General features: G+C 45.5%; 1 protein-coding gene across 1 annotated transcript in view; it reads left to right on the top strand.

The window, feature by feature from the left end:
- Window positions 1-8,972: 8,972 nt before the first annotated feature.
- CEP78 (centrosomal protein 78) overlaps window positions 8,973-18,113 on the top strand; it is a 169,464-nt gene continuing 160,323 nt past the window's right edge. Inside the window, 2 exon segments of the mRNA XM_030193717.1 lie at window positions 8,973-9,038; window positions 14,430-14,704. Coding sequence (XP_030049577.1) covers window positions 14,452-14,704 — 253 coding nt within the window. The 5' untranslated portion in view covers window positions 8,973-9,038; window positions 14,430-14,451.

Raw genomic sequence — 18,113 nt, 5'->3', positions numbered from 1 at the left:
CCATGGTTTCCTAGTACAGTTCAGATGGGTCTTTGAGGAGCCTGAGAAAGTCATGGCAGCAGCCTCCAAGCTTCTCAGGCTTCAGCAGGGGATGCTGTGAAGGATCCCTCTGCTCCTCTCAGGAAAAACTCTGGCCTCCGGCCCAAGTTTCCTATATGATATTCCACTTAGGTACAACTCCTGTAATCCTCCAGGTGTACCCTCCGACCTGAGGTACGTCAGCAGTTCTATCTCCTGGGTTCCTCCCACTTGACCCCGTCGCTTCCTGGCTCCTCCACAATAGCCACTGCCTTCCCTTGTTTACCAAGACCCCGCACCAAGCGGTTACCTGCTGTCTGAATCTTTTACTTGTGGATCTTGCCAGACCTGCAATCTCCATCGGTTCCTCTTGCCTCACTTCTTCCTCCTTTTCTTTCCCCTTCCAGTCCATGGACTCCTCGCCCCACCCATTTCCCAGCTGATCCCCCTTCCCCTGATTAGCTCTGCTTAGAGGCTCCCCCTCCATTCCTGGCCTCCCCTCCGTGTCTTGGGTTTCACCTTTATCTGCCTTTCCCTTGGGCTCCACTGGGGGCTGCTGGGATAGGAAGTCTTTGTTTCTGTGTAAGACTTCCTCAAGGGCTGCTGGGAATCGTAGTTTTTACCCTGCCTCCAGCCCTCTGGGGAAAATGATCTATGCTTTCTCCTGACATGTGGAACTCCCTGAGCTAAGAATCTGGGTTGTCCCCTCCTCTGGGCCTTATCTTCTCCTCCGCTGGTACCCCCCCCCCCTCTGTTCCCTTATCCCCTTCTTCACAACGCAGACCCTTGGGAATCCTTAAATTTGGACGTCCCTAGACATGGACGTTTCTGACTTTCGGCGATTTTCGAAACCAAAGATGTCCATGTCATAAATGTCCTAATGCAAGCCATTTGGGTGTGGGAGGAGCCAGCATTATAGTGCACTGGTCCCCCTGACATGCCAGGACACTAACCGGGCACCCTAGGGGGCACTGCAGTGGACTTCATAAAATGCTTCCAGGAACATAGCTCCCTTACCTTGTGTGCTGAGCCCCGAAAATCACCCCAAAACCCACTACCCACAACTATACACCACTACCATAGCCCTTATGGGTGAAGGGGGGCGCCTAGATGTGGGTACAGTGGGTTTCTGGTGGGTTTTGGAGGGCTCGCTGTTTCCTCCACAAATGTACCAGGTAGGGGAGGTATGGGCCTGGGTCCGCCTATCTGAAGTGCACTGCAGTACCACTAAAACTGCTCCCGGGACCTGCATGCGCTGTCATGGACCTGAGTATGACATCTGAGGCTGGCATAGAGGCTGACACGACATATTTTTAAAGATGTTTTTTGAGGGTGAGAGGTGGTTAGTGACCACTGGGGGAGTAACGGGAGGTCATCCCCGATTCTCTCCAGTGGTCATCTGGTCATTTCGGGCACCTTTTTGTGCCTTAGTCGTAATAAAAACACATCCGGGTGAAAACGTCCAAGTGTTCATCAGGGACGTCCTTGTTTTTTTCGATTATGGGTCAAGGACGTCCAAGTGTTAGGCACGCCCAAGTGCTGCCTTCGCTACGCCTCCGACACGCCCCCTTGAACTTTGGCTGTCCTTGTGACGGAGTGCAGTTGGAGATGTCCTAAATCGGGTTTCGATTATACCAATTTGGACGTCCCTGGGAGAATGCGTCCCATCTTCCGATTTATGTCAAAAGATGTACGTCCTTCTCTTTCGAAAATGAGCCCATTAGTGACCTGAATATATATAGCCTGGAGGAAAGGAGAAACAGGGGTGATATGATACAGATTTCAAATATTTGAAAGGTATTAATCCTCAAACAAACCTCTTCCGGAGACAGGAAGGTGGTAGAACTAGAGGACATGAATTGAGGTTGAAGGGGGAGCAGACTCAGGAAAAATGTCAGAAAGTATTTTTTTAACGGAGAGGGTGGTGGAGGTGGTGGCGATGAAAACGGTAATGGAATTAAAAAGTGCATGGGATAAACACAAAAGAATCCTGTTCAGAAGGAATGGATCCACAGAAGCTTAGCGGAGATTGGGTGGCAGCACCGGTAATTGGGAAGCAAAGCTAGTGCTGGGCAGACTTCTACAGTCTGTGCCCTGAAAATAGCAAGGACAAATCAAGTATATATAAAGTGATATAAAGTATCACAGACAATGAGTTTATCTTGTTGGGCAGACTGGATGGACTGTACAGGTCTTTATCTGCCGTCATCTACTATATTAGATTATGTTAGGTGACCATAGGGAGGACATTGCTCTGTATGTCCTCCAGACATCTGTGCAGACCATTGTCCTGGGGTTGCCTTGGCTACAGAAACACAACCTGTTAGACTAGGAGAGTGGCGAGATCACCGCCTGGACTGATACCTGTGATCAGCATTCCTTGGACATCTGCTGTCACCGCTGCATTCTGGATGATCTGCCCCAGACCAGTGGGATTCTGGTCAAGGTCTGCCTCGAGCAGCAAGAGGAGACAAGTCCTCCGCATCAGGAGAACAAGGATGTAACAAATCTCCTACTGGGAAGGAGGCATCATCAGAATAAAACTTGTTTCTTAGTATCCAAGACCCAGGCCATGGTGGAAGATCTACCGAAGGATTTCCTGCAACCTCCTACTTCATGTGCCATGCCCAAAGAACCGGACATTGGGTTCGTGGTCCAGATCACCCCTAATTCCAGGAGGGCCTACAGTTCCGATGACAGTTAATGGAAGTCTGCTAGTCTTGTTCCTTTGCTCCTGAGAAGGTTCTATTGTCAGGTTCCCCAGACACTCAGCCCTAGGCCGAGGAGAGGAGGCCCTTTGAGGAGGGAGTACTGTCATGGTGGTTTTCATGGGGCCTGTGGCAGGTGGTTGGTCCTGGCGGACCACTGGCATGGCCACCTCCAGCATCCTATGGGGGCCATCGGGCCTCATGGTGCTTCCAGGTGTCAGCTTCCTAGGGCATGCGTGTGCACTGAAGTCCTACCCTTAAAGGGGTGGCACACAGGAATTCTGGGATGCCAGGGAAGCCTCACTTCTGGTGTTGGGACTATTTGAGGGAGGTTCCTACCTCCCTTCATTGCCTTTGCAACAGGTCTTCAGAAGCTGTGCTCTGTCTCTAGCTTTGCCTTGTTTGCCTCCTGCCTGACTCTAGCCCTGCCTTGCCTGCCCTCGTCTCAAGCTCCAGCCTTGCCTCACATGCCCTTGTCTTCAGCTCCTTCTTTGCCTGTTTCCAGTTCGAACCTGCCATGCCAAGTTCTTTGCCTAGTATTGTGCCTGGTCCGGATAACTCACCTGCCGCTAGCTGATACCCAACGGTGGCCCAAGGGCTCACCTTCCCTGAGATTGTGACAATATTTTTTTGGGAATCTTTGTCTCCTGGCTGTGTGTTTGCATATAGATTTTATTATGCAGGCTAAGATACACTGCCAAAATATAAAATACAGTAGCAAGCAGCACACTATTAGCCGCCAGTTCAATTACGTTCAGTGGAAAATAAATCTGGTTGTTGCCTACTATGTGAATATTCCATCACTGTTTTGTTATTGCTACCAAGTATCACATATTTTGGACATTTGCTTTAAACTTTGATTGTTTTAATTAGTTTAGCCAGATCTTACATGCTTGTTAAACCCAAAGGCGAAACCTAAGGATGGTTAAACATTTTGGAATAAACTGTGTTTATGATTTATTTTGTACTGCTTAGGGCCTACTGATCTGTACATCTGTTGTGTTATTTTGGTGGGTGGAAACAGTCGGGTGGGCTTATAGGGAGGGACAGGGTTCTTGGTGTATGTTCTCTGAAATGTTTATATGGTGCCATGTTGGATGGCTCACTGGTTTTTCTTGTTCTGTATGAAGCTTATCTACCAACATGTTGTGCTTTGAATACAGATGATTTAAACATAAAAATTAAGTTTTGGATGTGCTCTGTAGAAGTTGTTGTTTACTTTTGCAAAGTGGTGTAGCCAGAAGACAATTTTTGGGTGGGTCAATAGGTAGGGTGGACATGCATTTCCTCTTCCCTCCCCCACCCCTGAACTTAAAAACATTAAATACCTTAGCTAGTGAAGATCCCCAGTCTCACCACCTGAAGACATCCACAACCAGTGGTGTGTTGGAGCGGGCTCTCACGGGCTCGCGAGAGCCGTTTGTTAAGTTTTTAAGAATTTTGGGAGCCGGTTGTTAAAGTAGGCCTCCCCATGGCTACTTTAACAACTGATTCCCAAAATGTGGGCTTGGGCCCCCTCCTGAATTCTATTTTACTTTGCTGGCAGTGATGCTGGGCCCACCAGCCAAGTAAATAGACTGCTGCTGCTCCCTGCTCCTTGTTTCTGACTCTGAGCATCAGGCTGTGGCTTTTCATGCAAGTGCAAGAAGGTTCCATCATGCTGCTCAGAGCCAGAAACAAGCAGCAGAGAATGGTGGCAGTCCATTTATTGGCTGGTGGGACTCGGCAAAGGTATGCCTAGTGTGCCCGCACAAGGGAGGGGAGAGAGAGGCATGTATTCCCCCCCCCCAAAAAAAAAATATATTTCAGGGCCGGCTATGCCGGGACAGAGAGCCCGTTGTTAAAAATTTACCAGCACACCCCTGTCCACAACCCACCAACCCTTGTTTAGAAAAGTGCAGTGGTCAAAGGCAGTGCTTTGAGCGACTGACACCAGCACTCCAGGCATGCTCAGTTCTCACGCATGAACTGAACAGGCATGAGAATTGAGTATGCCCTTGATACCAGTGTCAGCAGTTTGGAGCAGCACCACTGACTGTCACAGTTTTTTGATGGGGGGGGGGGGGGGATTCGACGGGCTGCAGATGTGTTCAGCTGGTGAAGCTTAGAGATCCCTACCAGCTACATGAATGCTACGCCTAGGGTTGCCAACATTTTGAAAGTTAAAAACTTGACACCTGCCCTGCCTTGCTCCACCATTGTTCTGCTCCCTGCTGCACCCTGTTCTGCTCCCAACAATGAGGGCAGCAGTACAGGACGGAGTTCTTGCAGGCCACATTGAGGGCTGGCCAGGGGGTAGAACAAAAGTTTGCTCTCTTCAGCCCCAATGAGCCACAGCTCTCTCCATAGTCCCTTAGCATACATTTGCCCTTCAAAGGCAAATGCATTAACTTCTCATTACGTGAGATGGAATTAATGTGTTTTACCTTTGGAGGGCAGATATTCTTCCTCCATACAATATTAAATCCAAACATATATTTTGTATACACAGAACAACTTGGCATCTCCCCCAACAACTGGTGTACAGCAGAGCTAAGACATCAAACATATAAATGGCGAGTGACCGTACTCACTCGCAAACACGCAGTAGAGACTTCCCTCTCTGTCCCGCCCCCGCGTTAATACGTGATGACGGGGGTGGGACAGAGAGGGAAACTGCACGAAGCCGCCGACGTCGCTACCGCTCCTCCCCCCCGAGGTCGCCGCTACCGCTCCCCCCGAGGTCGCTGCCGCCCCCCCTCCACCTGGCCCGAGCACGTTACGTCACACGAGGGTGGGACACAGGCAGAGAAGGAAGGCCGACGGGAGCTCAGCTGATCTGCGTGCTGCTTGCGTTTCGCCGATGTAAGTTCAATACCGAAGAGAGGGCCCGGGCTGGGTGCAGGGGAAGCGGCGACCTCAGGGGGGGGCAGCGGCGAGGGGAGGGGGCCTTGCCAAAACCCCATACTAGCCCGTTTTAACGGGCTCAATGGCTAGTTTCCCTATAAAACATGCTGTAGACAAAATATTTGTTTCTAATACAATCTCTATAACAGCAACATAAACTCTCTCAGTACCAAGTATTTTGTAAAGTAATACAAAACTGTTCAAGAATTCACTCAAGACCTAAAGCAAATCTACCATTTTACTATAACTTCCAAAACTCACACAACAAAGACCATACCTAGGAAGAGGCAGCACAATAAACACACAGTGGACCCTAGAATATTAGTACAGCTATTGGGAAAACTGAACAAGCCAGATTACTACAGATCCTTACATAGAAAATCCATGATAAACAGAATATCTGACCTCTGCTACTCACACAGAACACAGAGAGATGCTCACCAAATACAAACTCAGTGACCATAAACTAATAGAAATGAGTAGATAAAAATTCAGCTGAAACCCCAAGAAACCAGACTGCTGCATGCAGTACAACATCAAATATTCCCCCTGTTACTGTAAGACAATATAAAGATATCAGGTCAGGTGTCAGGGCCAGTGCTTGGGGGAAAGGGGAGGAAGTTGCAACCAGGGCAATTACTTTGGGTCCCCAGGCCAGAGAGGGCCTCAAGTCTGCCTGAAACAGAAGAAGGCACAGCCTATTAACAGGCTTTGGGGGTCCCCTCCCAGATTTCTGCCTTGGGCCCCAGCAATGTCTAACACCAGCTCTATACATTCCTAAAACTGACATATTCCAATTATTAAATAGAAATACAATTCTTCTTTATAACTTTGATGTCTGGTAATTTTATTTTTCAAATTATGTTGATCCAGTCTCTGGTTTCTGTGTTCTTCTGTCTTCTCTTAATTCTTTTTCCAAGATCTCCTGTCCATTTGACATTTCTTCTCTCTCCATGTCCAACATCCATTTCCCTTCCGTGTCCTTGCCCTTATCCTCCCAGGTCCAGCACCTCACCTTTATGACACTGCTCTTATCCTTTCCTGTGTCCATAATCTCCCCCATTCCTTCCCTCATGCCCAGCATTCCCTGTGTCCTGTTCCTCCCTGTAGCCAGAATCTCCTTGTTCCTTCCCTCATGCTCAGCACCCCCTCTCTGTGTCCTGTCCCTCCCTGTGGTCAGAAAATCACCTCCTGGCATGCCCCCTCTCTGTCCAGTCTCTCCCTATGTCCAAAATCCTCTCCCTTCCCTCATGCCGAGCACCCCTCTCTCTGCTTTGTCCCTCTGTTAAGGTAAATGGTCCATTGAAGGTGGACTAACGCCAAAATCCCACAAAGAGGTTGACAGTATAAAGGCAGTGGGAAGTGGACCAATGGCTCAAGAAACCAGGACAACAGTCTGGTGTTTAAAATGATTTTATTATAAAGGACTTGACGCAGATCTGTGTTTTGGCCACAGGCCTACCTTAGGAATCTAAAACGCGGAGGAGGGACTAACAGTGGTGGTTTTCTGTTTTGCTGGTTTGCTCCTGTGAAAACTGGCCAGGCCAGCTACTGCTGGGTGGGCCTGGGGTGAATGAGGACAGGCCCAGGCCTACCCGTGGCTATGCCCCTGCTTTTGCAATGTGTGTATGGATGCCTGTTCTGGTGTGTGCATGTGATAATGTTATACTGATGGCTATGATTTCTGAACAAGCGGCATCATTAAAGGACACACTTTTAAATGCCCAGATAGGAATTTATGCGAATCTCAACTTTGTTAAATGTTTCAGACATATCCATGTATTTGCTCCCATGATATAACTGAGTTCTATTATTCTATCACTGTATTTTCAAACGTAAGCCACATTGAACCGGAGTTTGCTTTGGATAATGTGGGACAAAATGTAAAAAAAAAAAAAAATCCTTTATCCTCGATGGTGATGACACAATGAAAGCAAGTTTGGTCCAGTGCACTGCAGACTAATTAAAAATAACCTGTTCCTTAGCTGGGCCCTAGTATTAATATATTGAAAATGTGACCATTCCATGCCTCTGTGGTTATGTTCCACTAATAAGTTAAATGATTAACTGGCTATCTTGAAAGGATTATATAACCTTTGGATGCATGACTAGAGATACAAACATACACACTTATTTATTCAATATCACAATTCCTCATGTACATCCACAAAACAATCTTTTTGGGTGGATACTGTTCACAATGAGCTACTTTTATTATCGACCAGATAGAAGAGATAGGAGTTTTCAGTTTTGGCAGAGTATATGCCATCACAAGAACAAAATATAAGAAAACCAATGGACGCCATAGGGTCTTTTGTCCATTTAGTTATGTTTAAACAAAATAAATCTCCATGAAACAAAATATGTATTTAAAACCACTTGTACCTGAAACATGCCTAAAAACAGAAGAATCCATTTGTATATCTAAAATGTAAACTTCTGCAAAACAAAGCAAGATGTGATTCCATTTATTTGCCCCAATGAAAGGAGAATTTAATTTTACTTCTATTTTATTTCAATATACTCCATCATGTATAACACCAGGCATTCCAATGCAGATTGATTACAACAGCAGTTACGATGAACTTTGGCCATCTGTATTGTATAGAGAACAGTGTAGAAAAATGAGCGCAAAATACAGAGCTTTTGCTACCAGCTACAATAATTTTTAAGTTGTGTTAGTGATATTCAATTTTTATTTCATGATATTTATATCTAGATATGGGAAGCTTTCAAATAAAAAGTTGTGAAGTGAAAAAAAATCTTTCGTCCTCCACCTTTTAAGGCATTGCCTATCCAACTGGAACAGGTTTAGATTTTTTTTACAGAATTTACAGATGGACCACGTATAGGCAGTCTTTTATTTCTAAATAATCTTTGGCTATTGTTTTGGGTGAACTAAAATGGCGTCAAGCTCCGCCTACTAGCTTCAGCTCCTACCATGGACTAGATAGGTTCACTTATTGTCTCCTGTTCATCCAACGTCCTTGCTTGGTACACTACACCACACCACACCGCAGGAACAACTTCATCCCCGAGATTCACAAACCCCGTTCTCCGATCCAAGGAGGTTGAATAAAACTGTTCCGATCGGCGTCCCGGCCTCCCCCTCTTCTGACATACTGAGGCGCAGCTTCCTGTTTCCGTTCCGGCAAGGCGGCGGGTTTGGTGGCGCCACGGCACAGAGGGATTGGGATAGAGAGCCAGAACAGAAGTTGTATTATAGGGGACGGGGCATCGGAGAAGGAAAGGTGCGGGATTTTTGGTGGGCAATGTCTCATATGAATTTGTTGGGGATGAGGGAGGGGTAAAAGACTGTGTTTTTGAGGGAGAGATGACAGATCGCGGACAGAGAGAAGAGGGAGAGTTGGCAGACTATGTTGATCGGAGATTTGCTCTATGTGTCGGAGGAGGGGTGCTGCACGGGTGAGAGAGGGTGGGGGTGGGGGTGGGGGCAGCTTAATGCGTGTGATTTGTATGCCTATTGTCAAAGCATTTAGACTTAAAGTGCTTTGAAAATGAGCCCATTAGGTGTATTTTTCTGTTCCCAGAGGGCTTGTAGTCTAAGAGCTAGACTTACAGAAGTGTTATTTAGTAAAGTCTTGTGTAAAAGTGGAACCTGTAAATCTTTAGTTCTAAAATTGTATCTGAGGTACAGGTGGGTTAAGCGGCTTGCCGAGTTCACAATGGGATTTGAACAATAGTTGCTGTGAAATATGCTGAGTTTAGTACAGAAATTAGTAGGGTACCCCAAAGCCCGCCATAGTAGGCTGTATCTTGTTCAGCTTTAGGTAGGCATCGGACCTCTTGTAGATTGGGGTTGCAGGGCAGTTGTGTGTTTATATTCACCTGATGCAGGTCCTGTTTTTAAGTTTGGGTCTGTAGCCCAGTGGCCTAGTAAGGACTTTACTTTTTGGGGTGCTTACGGTGGGTGAGTACTAGGCCATCTTAATAATGGCTTATGGACTTTTAAGAAATTATTCAAACTTCTTTTGAACCCTGCTAAGCTATCTGCTTTTACCACATTTCTCTGGCAACAGATTCCAGAGCTTAATTACACATTGAGTGAAGAAATATTTTGTTTTAAATTTTGTACAGTACAGTCTTGATTATCCAGCATAAATGGAACCAACCTGTTATAGGATTATGTGGAAAACACGGCATGAACAACGCATAAACAAAGGCATAGAGTTATAGATATTCAAAAATTGTTCTAAAACAAAGCTTTTTAATATAAATAAATGTGATGTCACTAGAGGAGGGAGTCAGTCGGATATGCTGAATGGTCATATTAGCGAAGATCATATAATCAAAACTGTACTGTACTTAATAGTATCATTGCTTGCCCCCTAGTCCCAGCATTTTTGGAAAGAGTAAATAAGTGATTCACATGTACCTGTTAACACTACACTCAGTATTTTATATACTTCTATCATATCTCCCCCTCAGCTGTCTCTTACTTAGCTGCTGGGTGGGCCTGAGATAAGTGGATGGGCCTAGACTCACCTGTGTCTATGTGTCCTGCACAGAACACATTTTCTGTGAAGGTTTGAAGATGCTGTTGTGTCTAAGTCACTCAGAAGCAAGAACACATAATAAAAACTTTTGTAAGTACATTTGAAACAAGAAGCTGGTAAGAGAATTAGTTGGATCGTGAGATGATCAAAGGGTAAAAGGGACACTCAGATATGACAAGGCCATAGCAGAGAGAGTAAATTAATTATTTGCTTCAGTCTTCGCTGAGAAAAATATGGTGGGTGTAGAAGCAGATTGAAGTTTGGGTTCGATTTCGGCACCAAAACCGGCCGAAATCCGAGTTCTGGTCTCAGCTGAAAATGCAAAATCTGAACTTCACTCCTCCCCCACCAGAGCAAGGTCTCTGGCCCCCACCTCTGCTCACCATCCCCCTGCAGAGACTCGGCCAGGCTGGGTTGGGCTGGCCACCTCTCCTCTTCCCCCCAAGTACATTGGATGCCGCTGAGCCAGCCCTGCCCTACTTTTAACTTCCCTGGTAGCCTAGTGGCACCTTTGGGGCAGGAGTAATCCTGATCGCTCTTGCCCCCGTCAGTTCCTCCATCAAAATGTCTGCTGAGAGTTCCTGCAGCAGCTTCCTGAGACTGTCGTGGGAACTCTCAGCAGCCATTTTCATGGAGGAACAGGTGGGGCATGAGTGATTGGGAGAGCTCCTGCCCCAAAGAGGCTACCAGGAAAGGTATGTGTTGGGGGTGGGATTTCACGAGATCACCAAGGCTAGTGGTAACTAAGGGGTTGGGATTGGCTTGGCTTGGCCTGGGTGGGTGGGGCCTACTGTGGCACCAGGCTATTATTTTTTGAGGTAAGTAGGTGGGAGGTGGGACCAGGAGGGAACCACCATGGATTTTATTAGGTTTGGGGGGAAGGCTGGAATGGGCCACCAGGAATTTTTGTGAGGGGCTAGGAGAGGTCCATCAGATCACTAGAGATGGTATTTGAAGCCCGTTTGGGTTGGTCTGGTAGACCCCTTCTCTCTCAAAAAACGAAAAAAGCCTGGTGGCCCAGGGAACCTGCCTGGTCCCCTTTTAACGCTGCCCCAGACCTGGTGTTATATTTTCTGAGGCTTGATAAGCCTGATAGCTTTGCTCTTTTTTTTTTTTTTTTTAAGCATTGCTGTAGGGTACTAAATGACTGCATTTAAATGCAGTTTGCTTTAATGGCGGTGATAATCGCCTTTAGCATCAGCAGTAAGCTTTGAGCATTGGCCCACCTATCAGGCATGCTGTGCTGCCTTTCTTGTGAAAGAGGATTCAGGAGCAGGGACCGTATTATTTCTCTTTCATAGTCATTCTTTCTAGATTTCTGTTAAGTTTTCTGAGTTAAACAAAAAAAAAAAAAGACAATGATAGGAGATTGGATGCTTAAGTAAGGAACACTTTTCCTTTGGATGTTCAGTTGAGACAGTTTTTCATCTGTGCTATTGTAAAGAGTTAAAAAAAAATTGCCTGGCTAGGGAAGCTCTGGGTCTGCTGAGCTGGTCCCGGGATGGTCTGGGACATTTCTGGGCTGGTCTGGCCTTGCTCCTGCATTGCTGGGACCCATATTGTGTCTGCTGGCTACAAGGAGCCAAAAGGTGGTAGGCATGACTAGGTGCACTGCTGCAAATGTCGTGATTAGGGAGTCAGTCCGGCTTTGGGTCTGGCCTGCCAGAGCTCCTGTGCATGCAGGGTTAAGTGAATCGGAGCTCCAGTAGATCTGTAGAGAAGATTGGGCCTCAATTTATACTGCTGCTGGGGTGTATTGGCACAGTTTATAGTGCAGAGGATCTGGGTCTGTTGAAAATGTGAATTTTTGGAACCTGTCGTTTGTGGCCACAACAGTAAAATTATTTAAATTTTGCTGGAAAAGTTTGGTAGATTTTGTTGTGTTTTGGGGTCAGTTTTGAGTAAAATTGTGTATCTTAAAAAATGACTTTTACATTTTGAAAAGATGGTCTGGATTGTACTGAACTGTAATGGATTTCTGGATTACTTTATTTTTATTTAAATTCTGTGAAAATCTCACTGTATTTTGCCAGAAAGTCAGTTTCTCCTATTGAAGGAAATGGGAAGAATAGTTTTTAAAATGAAGATTTTCTCAAAGTTCTCTGAGGAGGAAAAGAATTACATATTCCGTATTCTGGCTGCTGATTGGATAAAGAGGGTCAGGTGGCCCCAGCCGAGTCCCTGTTGCCTAAGTAAATGCTACTGAGATGAGACGGTTGCTAGAGGAGCTCAGGATTTAGGAGTTTAATGTAAGCAGAAAAGCATGCTGAAAAGTGTAAAAGGGAATGAGAGAGAATTCCCAAAGAAGTTGTGTGGTTGGGAAAGTGTGCCGGATTTAAAATTATTTGAGGAAAGTGTCTAAGGCAGCATGTTTTTATTTTGACTTGGAACCAGTGAACCGGTGCAGCAGTTTAGCTGGAAAGAGATTTGTAGTGACTGAAAAAATAGTTTTTATTTTTAATTTTGAGAGAGATCCAGCCAGCGAGGGACTGCTAGAATATTCTGTGAGCTTGTTTGAGAGTAAGCTCTGCTTGAAGAAGTTTGAAGGGAGATTGATAGACAGAATAGTGATTGAAAATGTTATAATGCAGTGGTCAGGGAAACCGTAAAAGAACTGTGTTGAATGATTGTGATAAGACTGCTGCTAATGCTCCTTTACAGTTGGAAAATAAGTGTTAGAATAGGAACCTTTTGCAGGGAGCAGAATTATCTTTTATTTCAAATTAGCTAGAAAGGCTCCACAGTGTCTGAACCACCCACAGAGAGTATACCTGCTTTAAAAGGGAAAGGTAGGTAGGGTTTTCCTTCCTTTTAGTTGTTTACATAACCAGGAAATTGGCTTCAGAGGAGAGCAGAGTGATCTCTAGCAAATGTCTGTTCCCTCTGGTATTTTCTAGTGCTTAGGCAATGGTTGCTTGAGGGAAAATCAGTTTCCCTAAGTGGCCGTGGCTTGGACAGTTGTCCTCTTTAACTCTGCTGACTTTTAAAGCTCTGGATGCTGATTTGAGTGAGCAAGTGGCAAGTTGCATAGTGAAAGACAGTGCTGGCAGTGGTTCTTGGTTATTCTGTTTGCAATGGTAGCTGCTTAAGCAGTTTTCATCTGGGACTATAGTTCTGACCACTGTCACATATCTTTGCTGTTTTCCACTACTTAAGTAGGGAGCAGATTGCCAACGTTGGCTCAGGGTAACAAAGCAGGGAACAGCGCAGCATGGAGCAGCAGTAAATAGAACGCCAAGCAATAAGCTAAGTGTATTGTACTAGATATTGAGCATGTTCTAGAAATCAAGCCCATCTTCAAGTCCCTGCCCATCTTCAAGTCCTTACTCAAAGCCCATCTCTTCTCCCTTGCTTTTGGCGCATAACCACCTTCCCCACTCATGATACCTACACTGACTACATAGTTTGTAACCTTTAGATTGTAAGCTCTTTTGAGCAGGGACGGTCCTTCCCCATGTTAAACTTGTACAGCGCTGCGTAACCCTGGCAGCGCTATAGAAATGCTAAATAGTAGTAGTAGTAGTATTTTCAAAAAATTCTTTATTTCTAAAAATAATTATATCAACAGTATTCTATTATATAATTGCGGTCCACTAAGAATCTCTGTGGCTGCACGTACGGGGTTTTTGCCTATGATGAAGAGAAGACTAGTTGGTCTGTTTCAGTTCCGACAGATGGATATTTAATCTGGGAGCTCTTTGAGGCTTTTCCCCATTACTATTGTAGTTTTGTACTGAGTGGAAGTATTTGCATTTAGAATTTGCTTTCAAAAACATGACCATCGTTGGCAGAAATGCGTGGTATGGTGTTGACTATGTAGAAAAGTAAATGCATGTAACAAAAGAGCAAGTTTCAAGCATTTATTTTTGAAAAGAGCAAGTTTCAAGCTTTTTTTGTTTTTTTATTATTCTTTATCTTCATTTAAACAAAAGATGTGGAGGCATTACTTAGCATTTTACATACAGGGGTTAAATGAAATCACAAATCCTGCAGAAATGGCGAGAACATAAAGCTGCTTGAGAGCAGTGTAAACGTATGTGAGTACAGTATGCACAACTGTATTTTATTAGTACTTGTGTAGATTGACTGTACCCCAGAACACACCTACTTTTATGCATGAGATAAGTTTGAGGCATTAGTTGCACAAAAATGACTTTATTAAATTATCCTCCTTTATGAACACAGCTTTTGGCTGCTAAAAAATGTGAAAATACTGTGTACCAGTTTCAGAACCAGAGAGTCAATGGAACAATTTATTTTGATTGCACACATAAAACTAAACATATTTTTCTCTCTGCAGCTTACAGAATAAATGAAAAGCAATGATTGAGTCAGTTAAAATACGACGACGGGGTGCTATGGACTTTGAGTCTCATTATGAGTACCTGTGCATCCTTCAAGATACTATCCCATTACAACCTGTAAAAGCCAACCTGCATCAGGGCATTCTTGATGTAAATGCAGATCGTTTGAAATTGGTTGACTGGGCACCTTTGCTGAATACTCTCAAGATAAATAAGAATTTAACATCTGTTGTAATAAGGAGCTCTTTCCAGCCAACTCTTGGAGAGTCAGGTATGTGTTGAACAGGTTTGTTTGGTAAATGTGATTTGTAATACCTGCAGAGAATTTGTGACATATTAAAAAAAAAAATGTTGGCATCTGCATTTTTTTTGTCTAGTAGTGATTTATGACCGACAGAAGCTTGCATAACTTTTATAATGTGGAAGACTTTAATACAGTTCCTTAGCGTCAGCAGCAGATGAATCCAGATACTTGTGGGTTGTGACCATCTTCCAGCAGCTGGAGATAGCACTGAATTGAACTCTGCCTTATAGGATGAGATGCTTCTTGGTCAGTCAGTATTCTCTTTCTCCAGCAGGCAGATGGATGGTCTTTCACGGTCTCCTGGACTCATCTGTTGCCAGCATGTGTTCTGGGTCTCTCAGTTCAGTACAGCTTTAGGGTGTTCGGCTGAGCAGTGCTTTCTTTAGGGGCGTGCACCTGCTCACACCAGGGCTTTCTTTTTTCTCTGAGTGTTAAAGAAAAAATACAGTGAAGCACGCAGGGAGCCCCTTCAAGTTGAGCTTCGAACACTGCCTGTTTTCCACGGTCTTCAGTGCCGTTCCTGCCTTTTGGGCTCTTCTCTCCCATTCTGCCTTGCAGAGAAGAGAGGCCATTCAGCTCTGTTGAGTGGTAGCTACTCCCTTTCTCTCTAGTTACTTGGAGTGGGTCCTGTGGGCTGATCTTTTGGGGGCAGGAGGTCTCTCAGGACAGAGTGCCAATGAAATGAGGACCCAGTGGCCCTCCTCCTGTCCAGCCCTTCATATCGAGGGGTTCCCTGAGTTTGCAAGCCCCTCTATGGCGAGCACTAGACAGTTCCTTAATCTCTACGAGAGTGAGGGATTTATTTTTAGTGCAGGGGGTCTCCCCAGGCAATCTCTGTTCCAGTGACATGGGGGACCATGGTTTTTCCTCTGGACTGTGGGGCATTTGGTTTCTTTCTGCTTACACAGTGGGTTGTCCGTATTTCTTATGGCCCGTAAGCAACCTTCAGACAGTGCTTCTGGGGACTGAGGTCCTAGAAGAAGTCTCGTTTGGGGACCCTTCCTTTTTGGTAGAGACATTTGAGTCTCTTCCAGTTTGGCTGGCAGACAGATCATTTAGGCTTTTCGAAAAAAACAACAAACCCCCCCCCCCCCCCACCAAACGTCTTGCAGTGTCCCCCATCGTATGTGGACCTTTCTTACTTGCCACATTTCTTTTCCCTGTGGCAGAGCAGGCCTTTATTTCCAAGAGGCATGTTGTCTCTGGTTGCAGGTCTCTGCGGACGCATGAGCCTTTCTTCTGGTGGGTTGTTAAGTGGGGCTTGTGCTGCAGGCTTTTTCGGTTGGCCCTAGAGGGATATCCTCTTATTTAGTGCAGCTACCTAGGCCCCTGGAGCTCTGGGATTGTTTCTCACTGCAGATCTCCAGGGTCCTGGATACCTACTGATTGGTTTTTCGGGAAGGTACCTAGCCTTTGTCTGCAGGTCACAGGTGCCCAGCTAGTGGAATCATTTCTTCCCAGAGAGCATGTTTTCTTCCCTCTTGACTGGTTAGCCTTGGCCTTCAGGTCATGGCATGGCTAGGAGTGCAACCACTGCACTCCTGGCCTGATGTTTTGCTCTCTCAGATTTATACAATGGCTCTGCTTAGGTCTGTTGTTCCTGGCGCAGCCGAGGCATTTTCATGCCAGCTTCAGACTCCACTGTGTCTGTACCGCCTCTAGGGCATTCTGGCTTCACTTACTGCTGTTTTGGCAGCACCACTCTTTGGATATCGCAGGGTCTCGACTTGCATTCATTATTCATTTATACCCTTTCATAATCTTAGACTACTAGACCTTTAAGAGCTATTCCTAGGTATGGGTAGAGCTTTTTTGGTTTTTGCAACCAATTGCAAGGGGACACAGGGGTCCCGAGGTCACTGGGGCACTTTTTCCGCTCCTTACTGTCCATAGTGTACCTATTTCTGATGCACCCCTTTGGCTTGGTGTCTTACTGCTTCGATCCCTTACTCAGCTATGCCGGCCAGCTGCGTCAGTTGCTCCTTGTCACTCTCAGCATTTGGCTGACTCTAAATTAGCCATTGGAAAACGGTGGTGGACTCGTTCCTTTGTGATTTCTTCTCCCCTCCCCTGGGCCAGGTGCTGGAGAGAGTGGCTTTCCATCTGGGCGGGGTGATCCTGATGGCTCTGGACTGGCCCCAACGGCTGTGGTATGTGAATCTAATGACTTCTTTTGAAGGAGCCCCTCCTTCTGTCCTTCGTTTGGGGGGAGTGCTGGGTCTTCATAGAAACAGAGAAAAATATAGGCAGATAAAGACCATTAGGCCTATCCAGTCTGCCCATTCATGACATCTGCTCTCCCTATCACTCCCTTAATCACCTATTTTTATGGGCGACCTGTTTCACTTTGGTCTTATGTCTTGGCTATTGAGGAGTTACGTTTGAGGAGGAATATTTAATGAAGCAGTAACAGTTAAAATTTATCAATGACTTTAGAAGTTCAGATCATCTGTTTGTGCTGTTTTCTGGCCCTAGGAAGGTTTCTCATTGGATGAAGCAGGTGATTTTTCTCGGCCTATGTCTCTTCAGGGAGACAGCCGCCGGCAGTATTCCGGGTGCATTCCTTTTGTGGGGTGGGTGACTGCTTCCTTTGCTGAGTGTCGGGCAGTCCCGCTGGTGGAGATTTACAAGTCTGCCACCTGGTCCTTGGCACATAGCTTACTAAACACTACAGCTGATGTTATAGCTCATCAGGATGCTTTCTTTGGGGCTTCTGTCCTCCTGGCTCGATCTGTTGCCATCCTAAGGAAGGAAAAATGAGTTCTTACCGGATAATTTTCTTTCCTTTAGTGCAACATATCAATCCAGGACCCCTCCCTTGGTAGTTTCTTCTTTTGGTTGCTGCTTTTGTTTTTTCTTTGGTTTACCAGACTTCTCTGTTTAGATGTGGCTATTGCTGTTCCAGTTCTTTGCTTGGATGTTCTACGTGATTCTGAGGGCGGGGGAAGGAGACCACCCGACAGAGTGGCTATCTGGCTTTGCTCCTTTTCTGCTTCTTTATCGGAATACTGGGAGATTACACTGAACATCGGGGCTCAAGGCATAGTTCAGTTCTGTGTCCTCTATCTCCACCTGCTGGTAGACTGGCATAACCCACTTGTCATGGATTGATCTGTTGCACTAAAGGAAGAAAATTATCCGGTAAGAACTAATTTTTCCATACTTCCCAAACTCTTTCTTACGTCTGCAGTCTTCCAGGACCCCTCCTAACTCTAAAGAAGTAATTAAAAAGTCAGACCTTATTGCTTGTCTATTTGTAGTTTAACTAATTCCTCATGAACACTCTTCTGAAAATTGAGGTCTGCTTCACTTTTGTTCCTATGTGTGTGTTTTCTACAGTCCTAGAATACAGAACAAAGATATGGCCCTGCTTTGT

Source organism: Microcaecilia unicolor, chromosome 2 (genome assembly GCF_901765095.1).
Source record: "Microcaecilia unicolor chromosome 2, aMicUni1.1, whole genome shotgun sequence".
Taxonomy (NCBI): domain Eukaryota; kingdom Metazoa; phylum Chordata; class Amphibia; order Gymnophiona; family Siphonopidae; genus Microcaecilia; species Microcaecilia unicolor.
This window is presented reverse-complemented; position numbering and strand designations above follow the sequence as displayed.